The 20422-nt window shown below is 43.3% G+C and overlaps 1 protein-coding gene across 5 annotated transcripts in view; it reads left to right on the forward strand.

Annotated features, from left to right (window-relative positions):
• LOC129327284 (ATP-binding cassette sub-family A member 9-like) overlaps window positions 1–20422 on the forward strand; it is a 130750-nt gene that overhangs the window by 86387 nt on the left and 23941 nt on the right. For all 5 annotated transcript variants that reach the window (XM_054975786.1, XM_054975785.1, XM_054975787.1 and 2 more), the window contains 6 exons: window positions 2947–3084; window positions 9029–9142; window positions 9634–9813; window positions 11950–12063; window positions 14117–14242; window positions 16376–16459. In XM_054975786.1, the coding sequence (XP_054831761.1) occupies window positions 2947–3084; window positions 9029–9142; window positions 9634–9813; window positions 11950–12063; window positions 14117–14242; window positions 16376–16459 (756 nt within the window). The remainder of the gene's footprint in view (window positions 1–2946; window positions 3085–9028; window positions 9143–9633; window positions 9814–11949; window positions 12064–14116; window positions 14243–16375; window positions 16460–20422) is intronic.

Consider the following 20422-nt stretch of genomic DNA (forward strand, 5'->3'; position numbering starts at 1 on the left):
TCTCTCTGTCTTGTCTAGCTCTAGTATAAACTCCAGCAGAGATTCCCAGACTTCTTCCCGCTCAAACTTGTGGGTTAGGGAGGAGGGGAATGTTTAAGTATTTAGACCTGTACGGTCCTCAAGCCTCCATTCCTTTCAAGGAAGCTGTACTGCTTAGAAGCACTCTAGCTTCTAAGTAAACTATGGACCTGTATATGGAAATGCTCTGATTTCTGAATAAAAAGCCATTAACCAGGAACCTTGATGCCAATGGCCCAGAGGTCCGTCTGCTGTATCCTGTCATCCATAGCCTGGCATATGGATGTCATCTGGCCCTTCATCTGGGCTGTCGGCAGTGCATTGCAGCGTGCAACCATGTATGATCACCTCAGTTTTGGGACTATTAGCATACTAAGGTAATGAGGCTGGTTGAGCTGGGTAGGAGATTTAATTCCCATGTAGAGCAGGGGGCGTTTTTTGCCGTGTCCTTTAGAAGGGGTCCCAGTCCTGCTTAAGCAGCTTCTCTATAAGTAGTTACCGCCTTTTCCCAGAATGCTGCTGGTTAGTGGAACAAAACTGTGGACACAGAAATGAACAAATTAGATTCATGGGACCCACTAACCAGCAGCATTCTTGGGCTGCTGATTTAGCGAAAACTGGAAGATCTTTGGAGTTTTGTAGTCTGTATTTGAAATTGACTATGGCTTTCCAGATCAATGTTGAGATTTTTGGAAGGCCCAATTCGTATGACTGTGGAGGCTATACATGATGGTAGAGCAAGTATTTTCCAGGAAAAGGTTAATTGGAGCTTGTCAAGTTGTTCTGTTGGGCCCAGGAACCAGGTCGGGGAACCATATAGTATGCATGGTATTACAAGAACCTTGTGTGCCTTCAAAAGTGCTGGTACATATTGAGCTCCTTGAATAAAGAAAGCTGATTTTCTGTGTAAGATGTAGAGGCCAGTTTAATACAAGATCCGATAAAAAGACTAATCAGTTCACTCAGAAATGTCAGTCTTATCATTTCTGACCATTAGCAAGCAATCAGATTACTAAAGGATTCAGCAATCAGATTACTAAAGCATCAGCAAACATTCATAACATTATCAAAAAGAGTCCAGTAGCACCTTTAAGACTAACCAACTTTATTGTAGCATAAGCTTTCGAGAATCACAGTTCTCTTCGTCAGATGCATCTGACGAAGAGAACTGTGATTCTCGAAAGCTTATGCTACAATAAAGTTGGTTAGTCTTAAAGGTGCTACTGGACTCTTTTTGATTCATAACATTAACTTTGGCACCCAGTTAACTGGAAAATTCTGTCAATTGGCATGCCTGGGACCCAGAAGTCTGGATGAGTGACGTTTTAAACAGATAGGTGAAGCCATCTCACATCCATTTAATCCTCGAATGTGCTTCCTTTCCACTTACCTCCCAACTTCCTTTATGTGGAAATTGCACGAAATCGAAGCCTGAAACATTGTATGATTAGGGGGCCCTTTTGACCCTGGTGTAGTTGCTTGGGAACTGTTGCAGCTCACCCCATCTTGGGAGGTCCTGCTGACTTTAGAAGTCCATGGTCACATGTAAAGAGCTGGAGAGGTGACTACTTACCACACAGCAATATGGCCCTATGGAACGGAGTAAAAGTGCCATGGGAAGGAGCCATGTTGTGGATTCCTGATTTATAAATGCGATGAGACTTCCTGCATACTGAACTAGTGTCACCAACAGGCCTGGAGAAAATTCTCCTGCCCTTTTAATTGAGGCTTAGGGCCAAGCTACACATGACGAATGACACTTGAACGGCAAGTGTATTTCTCCCTGTTCACTTGCCCTCCACTCAATCCACTTGCCGTTCAAGTGTCATTCGTCATGTGTAGCTTGGCCCTTAGTTTCTGGAAATAGGGAGATGAAGTTTTTTTGTGGCATGAAGGTAAACTAGTAGCTAAATAACATCTCACGAAACCTCTATTAAAAATACAGGATTTTTTTTCTCTAAATACTCAGCAAACCTATACTGAGCTGGCACGGAAAGGAGGCATATCCCGTCCCCTTGAACAATCCTTTAGCCTCTGGGCTAGACTTTGGTTTTGTACTAAGAGCCTTGCTACAAGTGACATTTTACACGTGAAGGACACTTGATCATTTTCACAAGTCTTTCTGGGAACTGAAGTCCCTCTCCCCCACCCCTTTTCCTTCTGTCCCTTCCTCTCTCTGTTAGAATCGCTGCCTGAAGAGACAGAGAGTGCCTACGGCAACAGCAGCTTTTGCAAATCATCTTGATCCGGGGAGTGGGAGGGGGGGAAATGCTCTGGAGAAAGCTGACATGTCGGTGAAGCTGAACAGAACACCCAGGGAAGGGAAAAAGTTGCAGCTGCCCACCCCCAAAGATCGTTGAGAGCAGGCTTGTGATTGGAGGAACGATTTGCAAAAGCTGCTGTTGCTGCAGGCTTTCTCTGACTTTTCAGGCAGCGATTCTAACAGAGAGGGGAAGGACACTGGGACTTCACTGACATGTCAGCTTTCTCCAGAGCATTCCCCCCTCCCAGCAAGACGATTTGCAAAAGCTGCTGTTGCCGTAGGCTCTCTCTGTCTCTTCAGGCAGCGATTCTAACAGAGAGGGGAAGGAACAGAAGGAAAAGGGGTGTGGGAGAGGGACTTCAGTTCCCAGAAAGACTTGCGAAAATGATCAAGTGTCCTTCACGTTTAAAATGTCACTTGTAGCGAGGCTCTGAGTGGTAAAGGGTGGAGAAATGTCAGTGATATCTTGAGTGTGTGCTTGCTTTTGTTGCTGCCCTGGCTCTTTAGAATGGAGTTGGTTCTCCCTCCTTCCCCTGTACAAGGCCAGCCCTCCCCAAATAATTAATTAAATCCCTAGCACTTGCTGCTGAATACAAGCCCAGACAGGAGGGCCTTATTTTATTATAAGTAGCGCTTTCTTTATCCGATGTCTTGCTTTTCTTCAGAAGTACCAGTTCACCCTTATGTGTCACATGGAAGTAATGAACTGCTTTCCGGTGCTTGTCAACATCATCAGCAATGCGCTTATGCGAATGTTTAATTCTACTTCCCATATTCATACCTGGAATCACTTATATTTTTATGTAAGTATTACAATCGGGCCTTAAGATGTGCTGTTTATGTCTATGTGTATTGCAGGGGTAGGAGAGGATTAAAATGGAACTTTAGAAATATAGAACAATGTGGGGTGAACCACTGTCCTAAAGATGCCAAAATGGCCATATGTGCTACTACAAAGGAATCTGGATCAGTTAGAGCCAAGCTACAAGTGACGCCTGACACAGGTTGGACACTTGTCAGCTTCCCTCAAGTTTTGATGGGAAATGTAGGCATCCTGGTCTTGCAGCTGTAATGAAGAGCCAAGCTGTAGAATCGGGACGCTTACATTTCCCATCAATACTTGAGGGAAGCTGACAAGTGTCCAACCTGTGCAAGGCACCACTTGTAGCTTGGCTCTTAGTCTGATAAGACATTCAGGTATTTTCTGAGGAAGAAGAACATGAGTTTTCATTGTTCATTCTCATAGGAACGTCAGCAATTATTAGAGTAGCTGTAATAAAGATCCATACTCTGACTTGGATAGCTCAGGAGCCCGATCTTGTCAGCTCTGAGAAGCTAAGCAGGGTTCTTGGTTAGTAATTGGATGAAATGCCTCTAACGAAGACCAGGGTTGCAGAGGCAGGCAAAGACCTCTGTAAGAGCCAAGCTACAAGTGACGCCTTACACAGGTTGGACACGTGTCAGCTTCCCTCAAGTTTTGATGGGAAATGTAGGCATCCTGGTTTTACAGCTTGGCTCTCCATTACAGCTGCAAGACCAGGATGCCTACATTTCCCATCAAAACTAGAGGGAAGCTGACAAGTGTCCAACCTGTGTAAGGCGTCGCTTGTAGCTTGGCTCTTAGTCTCTTGCCATGAAAACCTCACCAGGAGGCACCATAAGTCAACAATGACTTGACGGCAGTCTCTCCACCACCAATAAAGGTCCATATTATTATTAGGGCCCTCTTCCTCTTTGTCAGAAATCTTCCTGTTTTACTTCCTGGAAGGCTCATGTCCTTTTAACTAGATGGGAGAGGGTATCTTTATGTCTTTTGCCAGGGATTACAACTATCCCTGCTCCCTGTCCCCTCTCCCCCCTGACGAACAGCCTACCGTTTTGATCAGGCAACTGGCATGAAGGATAGTTAAGCGCTTCTTGTCTCCAGCCGAGGTATGAAAAACATGGCAGTTCTCTGCCGCTGCAGTAAAAAGTTTGGGAAATCTGATAATAGATCTTTTGCATAATGTGTAGTTTGGCCCCAATTAATAAAGCAATCTTAAACAGAGTTATAATCTTCTATGCTAATAGACTTTAGTGGACAGAGGGTGGAAATACATGTTACTAAGAGCCAAGCTACATGAGACGCCTAGCACAGGTTGGACACTTGTCAGTTTCCCTCATGTTTTCATGGGAAATGTAGGTGTCCTGGTCTTGCAGCTTGGCTCTCCGTTTAATTGAAGTTTACACAGTGGCAGTCTATGGGAGGGAGAACATGTGGTCAGGAGGGGAGTGCAGGCATTGGGCTCTCACCAGGCGCCCCCTTCCCCTCCGCTGGGTGTGCGTGTGGGAGGTTTCTTCAATTAAATGGAGAGCCAAGCTGTAAGACCAGGATGCCTACATTTCCCATCAAAACTTGAGGGAAGCTGACAAGTGTCCAACCTGTGTTAGGTGTCACTTGTAGCTTGGCTCTAAGTACCTAGAGGCGCTCAAGTGAACCTCATTTCACATGTCCCCCCTCCAGCTTTCCATCTACTTGCTCACACAGCCACATATACACATGTTCGATATCAGTTCCTTCTCAACTGCTAAAAGTATCCCAGTTTCCCCCACCTCTACATCCATTCATTGAAATGCAGACCTCGACACTTCCTCACACTTTAAAGACATGCAAAGTGGCAAGTCAAAGGAGCATACAGTACTTGTTCTTTGTGCTTGAAGCACTCATTTGCAGATGGAAGCACACAAAGGAAGCTCTCATGAATGCAGCATTCATATGCGCTAAGCAAGATCAGCCTGCACATGAACTGAGGACCACACATAAAATCCTGCACTTGGAGCATCCCTAGGTAATTCACAACATGTATTTCCACTCTTAGAATGGTGCAAATATGTTTAGGAGAGCACCGTACCATTACAGTCCTAAGAAGAGTGACTGCAGTCTAAGCCCATTGACATCTAATTTCTCCTGCAAATTTCCCTATTGTTTTAAAATGTTTTTCCCTTGCCTAGGTTAGAAAATTTATTTAATGTAGAATGCATAATTAATATCAAAATAGATTGTTACGCTATATATTTAAATTATTAAGCTAATATACCAAATATAACAAATATTATGAAGTTGAATATAAAATGCTTAAAGGCTCGCTTTGGGCTAAATTCTAAAAATATGTTTTTAGATATTCTACCTAGAAGTAATATAGTATGAATATGCGTCTATGGCTAAATTAACTTCTTTCATGCATTTATTCATTTATTATATTAGACTTTTTAGTCCGCCCTCCCCGCCGAGCGGGCTCAGGGCGGAGCACAACATTTTAATTTACATAAAAACACATAAAAGCAGATAAACACATTACAATAAAATTTAAAGCACTACATACAATAAAAGCTTCTCCTCAGATGGCAATGGAAGAGTTACTTCATTTCAGACATGGCCCATATATCCATATCTATAGATATATATAGGGTGGTGGACAGATCTTTTCAAGTCCAGTCAAGTATGGCTGGCGGGGGCCCAGCCTAGCCTCCGCCATAAGCCCAATCCTAGAATTTCAGAAAAAATTAAAAGGCTTTCTTCTTTGAATAGGGAGCAGAAAATTAAGAAAAATCAAGAATGGTTACAGTTAAAGTAGATCAACTGTAAAGCTAAAATTTAAAAAAAAATTAATATAAAATGTCTGGTATATGTGAGAACGATACGGAGAGAAAATTTTGTCCAGGTAGGATTGAATGGATGAATAAATCGTATGAATATGCCTCTAACTTCTTATATTAACTTCTTATATGCATTATAGACAAATGCAGGAATTCCAGGAAAACTGAAGAATAGCAAAGAGTCCAGTAGCACCTTTAAGACTAACCAACTTTATTGTAGCATAAGCTTTCAAGAGCCACAGCTCTCTTTGTCGGATACATCTGTCGAAGAGAGCTGTGGCTCTCCAAAGCTTATGCTACAATAAAGTTGGTTAGTCTTGAAGTTGCTACTGGACTCTTTGCTGTTTTGCTACTGCAGACTAACATGGCTAACTCTTCTGGATCCAGGAAAACTGAAGAGATTTCTTTGAATACATAGTTGGACATTAAGAAAAATTAAGAATAGTCAATAGGTCAAATTAATAGTCAAATTAATTATAAAATAAAGATTTTTAAAGTGTTGAATATAAAATGTGACATATATTATTGAATATAGAATGTATGAGTATAAAATTTTGGGTATAAGTAATTTAGGAGAGAGAGAGGAGTAATGTTACGAAATTTAGCTGTGGTCAATACCTCGCTTATACTTTTTGCTGTAGCTTAAAATCTATTCTGCATTTTTTTCAAGTTTTTTAAATGCATTTTCAAATGTCCTTTTTTCTTTTAAATAAATCTTAATAAAAACAATGCCATCTTAAACAGAGTTACACCCTTTTATGCCCATTGACTTGAGTGGACTTGTATAACTGTGCTTAGGATAGCACTGTACCGTTACAATCCTAAGAAGAGTTATTCCAGTCCAAGCCCATTGAAATCTAATTTCCCCTGCAAATCTCCCTATTGTTTTAAAATGTTTTTCCCTTGTCTAGATTAGAAAATTCTTTACTCTGTGCTATTATGGTAGTATGCAAGGAGAGGGAGTTGTGTGTGTGGGGGGAGGTGATATAAGGAACCAGCAAGCTTTTATCTCTGGCCTGGACCCTCAGTTTGAGCTCTTTGTTGTCCGGGTATATGTTGTCTCGGACTGCCTGCCTGCTCACTTCCTAGCTCAAAGATCTGCTTGGTCAGCTTCTGTTTGCCTCTAGACCTTCAGCAACTTGGAAGTTTTAAGTTGTGTCTTGAATGGGGTTATACTCCCCTTGAAAAGCCAGCTTTGTAGCTTGGGCATGCTACTCGACACAACAGTCATCTCAGGGCCAAGCTACAGGTGATGAATGACGCTTGCCTGGCAAGTGAACAGACTCACGTCACGTGTATTCCTCCCTGTTCACTTGCGCTCCACTTGATCAAGTGGAGAGCAAGTGAATGGCAAGTAAACAGGGAGGAATACACGTGAGTCTGTTCACTTGCCAGGCAAGTGTCATTCGTCACTTCTAGCTTGTCTCCCAGTCAGGGCCAGCTATTGGTAACACGTGACCCTGATACTGCAGCAAATACACTGGCTGCCAATCTGTTGCGGAGCCCAATTCAAGGCATTGGTTTCGGCCTTTAAAGCCCTACATGGCTTGTGACTGAGTTATCTGATGGACCATCTTCTCCCATATGTTCCTGCCTGGGAATTAAGCTTGCAGGATGAGGCCCTCCTGACTGTTCCATCAGCTAAGGAAGCTCACCTGGATGGTAGACAAGACAGGGCCTTTTCAGTGGCAGCCCCACAGCATCCTCAGGGATGTGCATGAGGCCTCCTCACTATCATTTTTAGAAGGCAGTTGATGACAGTTTTATTCAGGACTGCTTTTGTTTAATTTAGCTTTTCTTTTAACTGGCAGTCTTAAATTGCCCTTTAAATTCTTTTTAAATAGGTTTTTATTACTGTTGTTTTTACATTGTACGCTGCCGTAAGTGCCGTAAAGTCAAAGGTGGTTGATAAATATTATAATATATCTGATGATGGACGGCCGGCCCAACTCTGCCGCAGATGCCTTGGAGCATGCCTTCGAAGCTGTGACTGGATGGTTGAAGCAGAGTCGGTTGAAATTAAATCCCACAAAGACAGAGGTCTTGCCTGTGGGTCTGGGGGCCATGGGCACAGGACTCCGGCTCCCCGCTCTTGATGGAGTGCTACTTGCACTGGTTTCGAGAGTTGGGAGCCTGGGGGTAATCCTGGCTGCCTCCTTGACTATGGAGGCTCAGGTCACAGCGGTTGCCCAGTCTTCATTTTCCTATCCAAGAGAGGCCCAGCAGCTTGTCCCCTACCTATCAACCCATGACTTAACTGCAGTGATCCAAGCAACGGTCACCTCTAGATTATACTACTGCAACTCACTCTATGCAGGGCTTCCCCTGGGCCTGATCTGGAGGCTACAGCTGGTCCAAAATGGAGCTGTGCGAGTAATTGCAAGTGTCCCAATTAGGGAACATATAACACCTATACTACACCAGCTGCACTGGTTACCAGTTGAGTATCGGGTCTGGTTCAAGGTTTTGGTGTTAACCTATAAAGCTCTATGCGGACTGGGCCCAGCATATCTACAGGACCGCCTCTCCCCATATGTACCCTAGAGGATGTTTTGTTCAACAAATAAACAACTGTTGGTGGTCCCTGGCCCAAGGGAAGCCTGCCTGGGCTCGACCAGAGCCAGGGCCTTTTCGGTCCTGGCACCGACCTGGTGGAAAACTCTGTCTGAGGAAACCAGGGCCTGGCAGGATTTATTATCTTTCTGCCGGGCCTATAAGACAGAGATGTTCCGCCAGGCATATGGTAGAGGCTAGGTTGGGCCCCCACTGGCCACGCTAAAGATCTGTCCAACCCCACATATGAGCCAGGGCTTGAAAAGCAGTATTTTATCATCGCCATCTGAAGAGAAGCTGTATTGTATAAAGTTGTTTTAATGTTATTTGTATATTGTTTTATCTGTTTTTAACTGTATTTATGTAATTTGAAATGTTGCGCTCTGCCCTGAGCCCGCCTGGTGGGAAGGGCGGACTAAAAATCTAATGTAATAAATAATAATAATAATATAAACTAATAAAATCTACTCAATGTACAGTCTACCAACATTTATTATATATAACAAATAAAATCATGGGGTTTGTTTGGTAACCTATTTTGTCTGATTCTTTTTCCAGCCTTCACATATTGATCTATGGATTTACTCGTCTGAATTTAACATTTTGAGTATTATTATTTTATTTCCTGCTTTTGCGCCACACTTTGCAATGAAGAGTGTTCGCGATTATAAGGTAACAAATATAGCTAAGGACAGTATAGACATTTCTGGGCACTACCAACAAAATATTTATTTACAATGTATTTTGATCTCAGTAGAGATGGAGCCATCAGAATTGTGTGAGAGCATACATACCCTGTGTTTACATGTTTACACACAAGCTGCACCTTTGCTGAGTCCAGGGAGAAACTGTGGAGCCCATACTTCCCTGCCTACACTTGTGCTGGTGTCTGTGATGACTTATGGGGGTTAAATTTAGCTTTTTCTCTTATATTTAAAAGATAGGGAAGTCCTAATTTGAGATCTTAGCTTGGTCTATCTTCAGTGACCACTGAAGAAAATGAATAAAATTGTATTCCAGTTTTGAACCAAACTTAAGATTTTTTCTTTATGGTTTACGGAAATAATAGCATTGTGTTCAACTCTTGCAACTTGACCTGTATTTAAACATGTAAAGTTGTTTATTGAACATTATAACAAATACTTTGTACTTTCTTTTGCTAGTTAAAAATTCACTCCCAGCTACGAGTCTCAGGACTATTTCCTTCAGCCTATTGGTGTGGACAAGCTCTAGTGGACTTTCCTCTGCATTGGATTATACTCTTTTTAGTGTTTGGAGCACAATGGCTTCAACTTGTAGTAAATGAGAGAATGCCTAATGGACCCATCATAATTTTTTCCTTTGTAAGTTGGATTGTTTACATACATTTTAAAAAATATATTGATACTTTTTCAAAATTAGTTTTCAGTTAAAATAATTAACTGTAGCTACTTATCATATAATATCTTAATTGTTCCTACTGGTCACTATGTGAAAGTTGGCCACTGCTTCGTTAATATGTACTCCAGGCCAGTCTGTACAACCAACTTGTTTATTATAATCAGGGGTCATTTCATAGAAAAAGAGCTGGAGGAACTCATTAGCATAACACATTAACTCATTTGCATATGCCACACCCCTTGACATCACTGGAAATATGTCATTGGCATAACTGGTTTGCATATGCCACACCCCCTGACATCACCTATCCTGGCTGTTTTGGATCAATACTGGCCATTCAGGGCCAAAATTGGGCCCAAAATGGCAAAAAGGGGCTGAAAATGGCTGAAAAGGGGCCCAAAATGGTGAGGAGCAGGAGAGTGATCCACCACTCACCAGAGGCCCGATCAGGGCTGTTTTGGCCCCAATCCAGGACAAAACGGCCCTAAAATGGCAGTCAGGTGGGCTGGGCCACCTGACATGTGACCTCTTTGGGGAACTGCTGGAACTGTGTTCCTGTGCGTTCCCCCTCGAAATGAGCCCTGATTATAATGGTTACTACCAAGTTCTAGAAAACCAAGAAATCCTATTTAAAATCTGAGATTCCACCTGGGTGGGGGTGTGGAATTTAAGGAGGCCCCCAGAAAGATTTGCAGGAGGTTCTACCTGGATTCAAAGTGTATCAGGCTGTATCCTGGGGATTCATCTGGTATATGGGAAAAATCCAGTTTGTGCCATGAAGACTGTAGCAAGTTCTGAGATTCTGTATGCTGTCACATGTATGGGACCTTCCCTGGCTCCCAGAATACCCTATGGTGGGGAAAGGAAGAGCCAAAGGTGGCATAAATGCCTCTGTCTCTTCTGATCAGAAGAGACAGAGAATCAGCCTTCAGTGGACTGATTTATTTATTTTCATCCAATATCTTCCAAATTTAAGATAGCTTACTGCCCCCCAAAAGCAGGATACAAAATTTGCAAAAAGGCTGCCACCTGGGTAGGAATTCCCCAGGTGGGCAGAAAAATATGACTTTATAAAATAACGTCGTTGTCCCCCCGCCCTAAAAAAACAGCCTGCTGAGAACTAAGCCTGCTCCAGAAAGGATAGAGTGTTGAGAATAGTTAAAGGGGAAAATGTGGTGGTGGTGTGTGTGTGTGTGTGTGTGAGAGAGAGAGAGAGAGAGAGAGAGAGAGAAGGAACCTGGATAGGAAGGTAGGGGAGGTTCAAACTCTGTCTCCCCTGCCTCTGCTTATGGACCTCCAGGTTGTAAAATATAAGGAAAGAATCAAAAAGTGAAATCCAGAAATAAAAAAAAATAGGCCTAACATTTCATAATAAATGGGACCACATAATAAAGTTTAAGCACAGCTAAGAGAAATTTGGAAAAATATTCTTATAAAGCAAGACTAAAACCAAGAAAAAATGTGATTAAATCATGTTGAGACATTACCTTCAATGCAAAACCTAGTCATCATTTAGATAGGCCTGCTGAGAAGCTAAAAGGCCAATATAACCATAACGCATCATTTCCTTGGGCTTGTATCCATCAATTTTAGGTTGATTTTGGGCTGGGCAGCCTCTGTTTTTCTTTGTATCTATCCATCTTGCCTGAAAAAGAATTATCCTGACTGTTTGAACTTGCCTTCAGCATTCAGGCACACTTCAGGACAATCTACCTGTACTTTACTATCTTGAAGGTAAATAGTGGCACAGTGCTATGGAGGTTGCATGTGAGTTTTCTTCTGGACTTAAAATTGCCAGGAGACGGAGCTCTGCTATGGTGTGCAGCTACATGCCATATGTGTGGGGCAACAGTCATAAGACTGCTTCAGTATTTGTGAACTACACTTTAAATTCACTTGACCACCATACACAACATGCCATCTGAATTATGCGAATAAGTTGCCTGGGGGTCCCTGTATTCATTATTATGGTGTTAATATTATTAGAGGTTACACTACTTGAACACTGATGGTAAGCATTGCATGTATCTGCCACTTACATTAAGCAAGATGTATTTTTTATCTAACAATTAGCTTAAATGTGACCTTCTTTCTAACAGGTGTTATTTCTACTGAGCTACGGCATATCAGTTGTCTTGCTGCTGTACGTAGTTGCTTTCATATTTCGCAAAGGACAGTATACTAGTAGTTTTTGGTCTTTCACCTTAATGTTGGTAAGTATGTGGTCAGACCACTGATTTCATTAAGGAGTTTTTAGATTCACTAATCCAGCGGTTAGCTGTGTTAGTCTGTGGTAGCAAAATCAAAACAGAGTCCAGTAGCACCTTTAAGACTAACCAATTTTATTGTAGCATAAGCTTTCGAGAATCAAGTTCTCTTCGTCAGATGCCTGATACAGAGACTGGTCAAATATAGAAGAGGAGGGGGGGGAGGGGAGGAGAGGGAGGATGCAAACAAAACATTCCTTTGCTACGTCAATGTAAACATCTCCTTTTGGTGTGGGGATCAGTTGGCTTGTGTAGGGTTCAAAGGAGTTTGCCGTGTTAGTTTGTAGCAGCCAAATGAAAAAGAGTCAAAAAGAGTCAGCAGCACAGCTAGACCATCCAATTCCAATGCAGCACAAGCCTTCGATAACCACAGCCCTCCCCGCCAGATGCATCTGACAAAGAGAACTGTGGTCCCCAAAAGCCCACGCCAGGTGCCACTGGGCTCCCCCAGACCCCGCCTCTGTAAAGGAAATCTGTTACCTGTGATAATGTGATAATGTGATATGAATGGTTATCACATTATCACAGGTAACAGATTTCCTTTACAGACTCTTTTTGACTCTTTTTGATTTGGCTGCTACAAACTAACACGGCAAACTCCTTTAAAACCTACACAAACCAACTGATCCCCACACCAAAAGGAGATGTTTACATTTACTAGCAAAGGAATGTTTTGGTTGCATCCTCCTTCTCCCCCCCTAATTGCATCTTCTCTCTCCTCCCCTCCTCCCCCCTCCTCTTCTATATTTGACCAGTTTCTGTACCATGCATCTGACGAAGAGAACTTGATTCTCGAAAGCTTATGCTACAATAAAATTGGTTAGTCTTAAAGGTGCTACTGGACTCTTTTTAGATTCACTGTCTGTCCTACCCCAATATCTGGAACTTGTTATATGTTAAAGAAAAATAGATAAAATTTATGTCTTCATACATGAAGGAGGGGATTATTTTGAAATATGAAAACTGAAAAGATTGGTTTAAACATCCACCTGAAAAGAGCTTGAACATTAGGCCTATATTGTGCGTAGCATACACTCTGGGATACTAAACATATTCTTTCTGTTTAGAATATTGCTTAAATTTTGCCCAGTGGAGTTATAGGTGGGTGGAACTGTTTGTGGTACAGAACTCAGTAGAATCCAGCAAGCTATAGATCTGCTATTAAAGAGACTTGTTGTCTCACATATAGAGAAGGCTTGGGTGAAGACTTTACCATGGGGTTCACTAGACCTGTGTATTTATGGCAAAGTACAGTGTTACCTGGGGAAGTCTTCAAAGAGTTACAAGCACACAGAGCCTCAGGCATTGCACAAACATGATATAATTTATATGAGGGTTGGGTAGAAGTTCACACAGGAGTGACCAGTCACACCCCAAGGGATTACTGTCTGCCCCTCCTCCAGAGCTGCTGTAATCACGTTCTTGTTTTCCCTTTAAAATCTACCCCAGCTGTACATCACAATATAGGCTGGACAGCATTTTTAATTTTATTTCTCTGCTGCCATTTATAACGGCAATCCTATGGCAATCCTATGGGATTCATTTTCTATATTCGGGGCTGGCCTGAGGAATTTTGGCACTCTAGGCACAAAACTTGCTGCCTATCCTCCTTGTATCCTCCCTTGGTGTAGGGAGGCACAAGGCTGCTGCCCAATCTCCTAGCACCCTGTTCTGTGTGGAGGTGGGAGGCTGTTCGCTTGCCGTTCAACTGTCATCCGTCACTTGTAGCTTGGCCCTGAGGAAAGTGCACCCCCCCTCAATCACATGTCGGCTTGGTCACTGGCTTGTATTGAGGGGAGGGGGGAGTTCTCCAAGCACATAGGAAAGCTCTAGAAAATCTTGTCAAACTGAACCTCTGCAGTTTCCCTATGCCTGCACAGTCCCATGAGTAGCTGCACAGAAGACACTGGATGTACAACAGTTACAGGTAACTGCAACCCTGTTGACTACTTCAGTCTTTAAATAATATCTGTAATGATACTGTCTTCCTCTGTTTTAGATTGTCGTGGTTTTCCTCAGTGGCTATTTGATCTATGACCAATTTGAAAACCTCTATCTAAATCTTGTGGCAGTTTTTTTGATACCTCTATATTCATCAGTATTCTTCACAATTACTTTTTCATCGGTAAGCTGAAGTGAAAGGTGAAATACAATTTGTTGCTTTGAAATGTCACCACTTCAGTCGAACAAGGAATAATACAGCTATTATAATTCCCAGTCTGACTCTTTAAGACCAAAGAAGTGCAAATCTTTTTATCTCCCTGGAAATTGCCACAATTTTGGTCTTGTTAATATTTAGGGCTAGTGTAGGGTTGGAAGTATTGAGTCTAGTTCCTTCCTCCTACTTACCACTTGTATACATATGTCCAGGGCTTTTTTTCTGGGAAAAGAGGTGGTGGAACTCAGTGGTGGAACTCAGGACTGCACAATGACATCACTTTGGGTCAGCTGGAACAAGGGGGGAATTTTTTTAAAGTGGGAAAATAGGTGGTGGAACTCAATGGGTTGACAGCATAGGGGGCAACTCCTGGCAGGAGGTGGTGCCCTTGGTACCACATGCACGCACACAAACTGTGCTCATGCTCCCAGAACTGCACAATGATGTCACTTTGGGTCAGCTGGAACAAGGGGGGAGTTCTTTAAAGTTTAAATCGCCCTCGGAGAAAATAGCCACATGGCTGGTGGCCCCGCCCCCTGATCTCCAGACAGAGAGGAGTTTAGATTGCCCTCTGCACAGCGGCGCAGAGGGCAATCTAAACTCCCCTCTGTCTGGAGATCGGGGGGGGGGCACTGGCCATGTGACCATTTTCAAGAGGTGCCAGAAATCCGTTCCACAGTGTTCCCGCTGAAAAAAAGCCCTGCATGTGTCTGTCCATATTCCCATTGTGGTGAAGGAGACGTACCCCCTCACAGAGTCAGGTAAGAGAATCCTAAGAGTGTAAGTAGAGTTTTGATTGGAAATGGGGATTCTTCACTTGGGAAATCCTATAGGGAAAAAATGCTGTTGCCAAAGCCCATACATTTGCAAAGTGCCATGTCACTTGAGAGGCAGAAACCTCTTAATAATTCAGAAGACCGATTTACAGCGGATCGTTTTTTTTCCTAAGACAGTGGTTTCCAGACTGTAGTATGGAGTTGTAGCTTCCATAAGATTGTTTGCCCATTGTGGAAAAAATGACTATGTGGCTTCCACATGTAATTTGGGAGAATAAGTTATCCAGTTATCCAAGTTTCCAATAACCAGACCTGGGACAGGAGGTGCCTGGAGGCAGTTTTGGAGTGGATGAAGGCTAATAAGCTGAAACTCAATCCTGACAAAACTGAGGTGCTATTGACAGGAGGAAGGACTAACCCAGAAATTGAGGGGTCTCCTGTTGTGGAGGAGGTTGCACTCCCCCCGCAAAGAAGCAGGTTCATAGTTTGGGGGTCAAAATGACCATACTACTCCAGTCTTGTTCCATCTCCATTTCCTCCCAATCTTCAAGCCCAAATTGCTGAGATTGACCTTTAAAGCCCTACACTGCCTGGGGGAAACATACCTGAAGGATCTCCTACCTGGACACTACTGCCATCTGCAGGGGTCCTATTGCAATCACCCACGCCATCTGTGGTTAGGCACGTGGCAACCATGAAAGGGCCTTCCCATCTGCAGCACCAAAATTATGGAATTCCTACCCCAGGAAAATTCATTTGTCCTCCTCTATCACTGTCTTCCACCTGCAGGTGAAACTTTTCTGTTCTGTTTAGTGTTCCCTCACTAACCATCCTTCCTGTTTGTGTTTCGTTTAGCTGTCTTTAACTGGTTTATGTTTATATCTATTTAAAGCTTGTTTTAATACGTCTGACTGTTCTTTATCTTGGGGATAGTTCGTTGAGTGGAAAGGCAGTATAAAATATTTTTCATAACATAAGTTAAAAAGTTCACCTGTAAAAACTAAATTCCACATGTGCAAAGCCATCGTTTGAATTATGGCTACATAGGGAGGCAAGTGGAGATTTCAAGTCAACTCTTAACCTTTGCTTATTGAATCAGAATTAGGCTTCCTGCATTTTTAAGGGGGAAAAGACAGATATCAAACGGATGTGTCTGTCTTCTATTCCCTTTAAAACCGTTAATAACAGCATGAGGAGCCTGGTTTCTGTATTTATGTTTTGATTTTCCAAGCACTGATAAAAATATTCTTAATTTTAATGTGTTTAGATCTGTCTATTGCACAAAAGAACTTTGATTCTAAATACCAACTATGTTTTCTTATAGTTGCTGCACTTTCCTGTAGATGAACCTGAGACTATCACATATTTAACTGAATCACAAAAGTCCCTCTTGATATCAGCATTTGTGGTGAGAGTCAGAGACACTGTTCTTATTTACAAGAGTGAAATTTTAAACAAAAACTTTATATTTTCTGCTGTCAATACTTAGTCCTAGGGCTTTTTTTCCGGATGGGATGCAGTGGAACAGAGTTCCAGAACCTCTTGAAAATGGTCACATGGCTGGTGGCCCCACCCCCTGATCTCCAGACAGAGGAGAGTTTAGATCGCCCTCCACGCCACTGAGTGGCACGGAGGGCAATCTAAACTCCCCTCTGCCTGGAGATCAGGGGGCCGGGCAACCACCCATGTGACCATTTTCTCCGAGGGCAACCCACTGAGTTCCACCACCTCTTTTCCCAGAAAAAAAGCCCTGCTTAGTCCCAAAGTAGTATAAATAACATGACAGACAATTTATGTTCTGGCAGCTTTCTGTTCTGTGAGTTTCACAATAATCGTTTGACTTCCCAAAACCAGAGACTTTGAAGTTACATCATGAAGCAAACTCCATGTTAGTGAATGCCATTGCTTGACTATGTAGGTTCGTACAATGAGTAAACAGGACAGCGGACCCTCTGTGGCACATGGTCCCCAGCAGAGGCAACACTTCTCATCAATCTGTTAGAACTCAGGGCTGGGGCACTTACCTAGCTCTCCGAGCCTCCCAATCTTGATTAAAAGGGAAATCTATTCAAGCAGAGAGAAAAAAACAGCCCTGCAATGTGAATAACCAGGGCGGGGTGGGGATGGCTTCATTAACAATGTGCAGGGAAACTGTAAGGATATGGGATTGGTGTGTTAATAAGTTGTTGTGAGAAACGGGAATTAGAAGTTAATGGCTCTCAATATTATTGCCCCTATTTATAACATTGGCTTAGATTCAATGGAGCTCTTCCTCAGATAGAATGATTCCCACCAGAAGAGCATGATTTCTAGGGGGGAGGGGGGAGGGAGCAGTTTGACATTGCTGATCCTAAATGTCACCTGGCTTAACCAGCATTGGATCAGGTAAGCTATATCTGATGCAGACAAACTTCTCGGGTTGACTCCCAGATCTCATAACATCATGAATTAATAATTCCTACCTGTCCATTCTTTTTTTTAAAAAAAGGTATTCCTCATTCCCTGGGAAACATTTCTCTCAGCCCATCAAGCAATCAGTATTTATTGGATAGGAGGGAAAGTTTAAACTGCAGCCCTCTACAGGGATAGCTGCATCAAACTTCCTACTCTGGGTACTGATAACAGCCAGTCCAGCAGTCTGTCAGGCAGGATTAATTAACTAATTTAATTAATTAATTTGATTTTTTTACCCACCCTCCCCACAAGCAGACTTAGTGCTGGTCACTATAGTAACAATAAAACAATTTTAAATACAGTACATGCAAGTCCTGCAGGTGCCACCCTGCACATCAGTGAAATCGACAATAACCTGTACATGGGCTTTCTCTGTGGTGGCCCCTACCCTGTGGAATGGCCTGCCTGAGGAGGTCAGGAGAGCCCCCACTCTCCTGGCTTTCCACAAACAATGCAAAACCGAATTATTCAAAAAGGCTCAGGGTGGGTTACAGCAGTAAAACATATAATTTACATTAAAATTCACAATAAAAATGCAGAATTTCTATAAAACACCACCCCCAGATATCAACCGTATAACTCACCCCTTCCAGTAACTAGACTTGGGTACAAACCAAAAAAAACCCCAAACCGTGAGGTTTGTGGATTTTGACAAACCAAAAACCACAAACTGGCATGGAACTCGGGCCAGTTACGAACCAGTTTGTGGGGTTTAAATACCCCTTTCCGTCCGCTTAGCAGTGGCAGGGAAAGGGGCATTTAACAGTTTAAAGGGCCCTTTCCTGCCTTGCAAGCAGCAGGTCCATTTAAACTATCAGCTGGCAGGCGGAGGGGAGGGGATCCCCCCTCTCCGCCTGCCAGCTGATAGTTTAAAGGGACCTGCTGGTGGTATGTGGGCTGTATCCATATCTAGGAGTTCACCCCCCCCCCTTAAGCTACCATTTCAAGTGTTGACCACAGCCACTCGACTCCAGCAGCCTTTCTGGAGAGGTTGAACAATCTTATTTACTTGGGTTCTCACACAATTATTTACTTGGGAGGACACAGTAATCAGACACTCTGGGCCAAGCTACACATGACGAATGACACTTGAACGGCAAGTGGATTGAGTGGAGGGCAAGTGAACAGGGAGAAATACACTTGCCATTCAAGTGTCATTCGTCATGTGTAGCTTGGCCCTGAGACGCAGACATAAATGAAGTTAGTTATTTTATTAAGTTAAATGAGTGCTTGGAAAATGGTAATAGCTACTCTCAATGCAGAAGCAATGGCAAAAAAACACAAAAAACATTTTTACTAATCTGGCTGAAAACTAACTAGACAGTGTCTAACTAACTTGCATACTCTGGTGGTTCAAATGACGTAAATAAATAAATAGCACGTAGCAAAGCCCACCTTCCGCCTTCACCTGTCAGGATCAGGTGAGGAGCAGAAAGTAGTGTTCACTCCTCCCTTCACCCAGCAAGGAACAGGTGGTAATGCCCACCCCCCTTCACCCAGCTGGGATCAGGCTTGGAGCAGGCAGCAGTGCCTGCCCCCTTCACCTAACCGTAATCAGGCACAGAGCAGAAGGCAATGCCCATTTTCCCTTCGCCTGGCTGGGATCAGGAGTGGAGCAGGTGGCAATGCCTGCCCCCTTTACCCGGCCTGTATCAGACATACAGCAGGTAGCAAAGCCCCCCCCCCCCGCTTCATGTTGCTGAGATCAAGTGTGGAGCAAGTGACAATGCCCACCCCACTCCTTCACCTGCCAGGATGAGTGACAGAGGAGGAGGGAATGCCTGGCTGCCTGCTCTCCCCTTTCTAGAGCCCGTTGTATTTTTCCCAAAATGGGCTTTGTTTCTAGTACATACATAAAATGTTAAAAGGCCTCATAGAAATGAGCTGCTGAAAGAAGTGGTTTGAGGAGCTGCAGTCCCCACTAGAGATGGGCACGAACAGCAATATGAACTAAAAAAAACCCACGAACAGCCCAATCTGCTGTTCGTGAACAAGCTGTTCATGACACCTGATACTAAACGAACAGGTGGTTGTTGCAAGCCTTGTTCGTTGCTATTCGTTGCTGTTCATCAAGTCACAGTCTGGCACCTGCAATCAATTCCCATGGCAACTCAAGCAAGGATTGTCTGAACTCCTGCTGTTGCCCCAGAAACCCCAATCTAAGCCCAATTTAGCTTGATAGGCTGGTCATCCTTCTAAGTGTGGACTGGTGGTCCAAATTTGTTACAAGAGGAAAAGACCAGGGGGGAGGGGGGCTCCCAGCACTGGCTTTCAGGGAGAGACAGCTGCTGTTGAGAGACAGGGTGAGTGCATTGGAGCTTGAATTTTCTTTGTGTGTGGTGCAGTAGAGATCTACCCCTTCAAGTTCCAGAGCTGCTGCCAGGTTCTGGAGCCAAGCTATTATTTATTATTGGTACCTTTCCTGGTGCCTGCTCAGGTAGGGTTTCTGGGTATGGTACAGTAGGGATCTTGATAGCTGGAGGAGAGCCTGCTGGCCCCCACGAACAACGAACAATGAACATGTTCGTGAACAGGATCATGTTAATCAATGTTCATTGTTCATGGATGGCAACAAACAACGAACACCACGTTCGGGTTTTTTTCTGTTCGTGCCCATATCTAGTCCTCACACTACATATTGATTATTCTAGGAGATGGGAAGAACACACACAGTGAACACACACACACACACACAAACATGTTCACATACTGAACAGTGGATTATTGGATGGAGAGTGTTTCTTATGATTCCAATACACCCCCATCGTCATTGGTCAGCAAATCCCTCTACAGAAATCCACACCCACATTTCTGTAAGAAGAAATCTGCTCAATAGCCAGGCCCAGGAATGCATTGCATCAATGAAAAGAGTTCTCCAGTTCAGTTTTAAAGGTGGGCAGAGAAAAAGAGACCTCTT

The sequence above is a fragment of the Eublepharis macularius genome, chromosome 4 (assembly GCF_028583425.1).
Source record: "Eublepharis macularius isolate TG4126 chromosome 4, MPM_Emac_v1.0, whole genome shotgun sequence".
In the NCBI taxonomy this organism is placed as follows: Eukaryota; Metazoa; Chordata; class Lepidosauria; order Squamata; family Eublepharidae; genus Eublepharis; species Eublepharis macularius.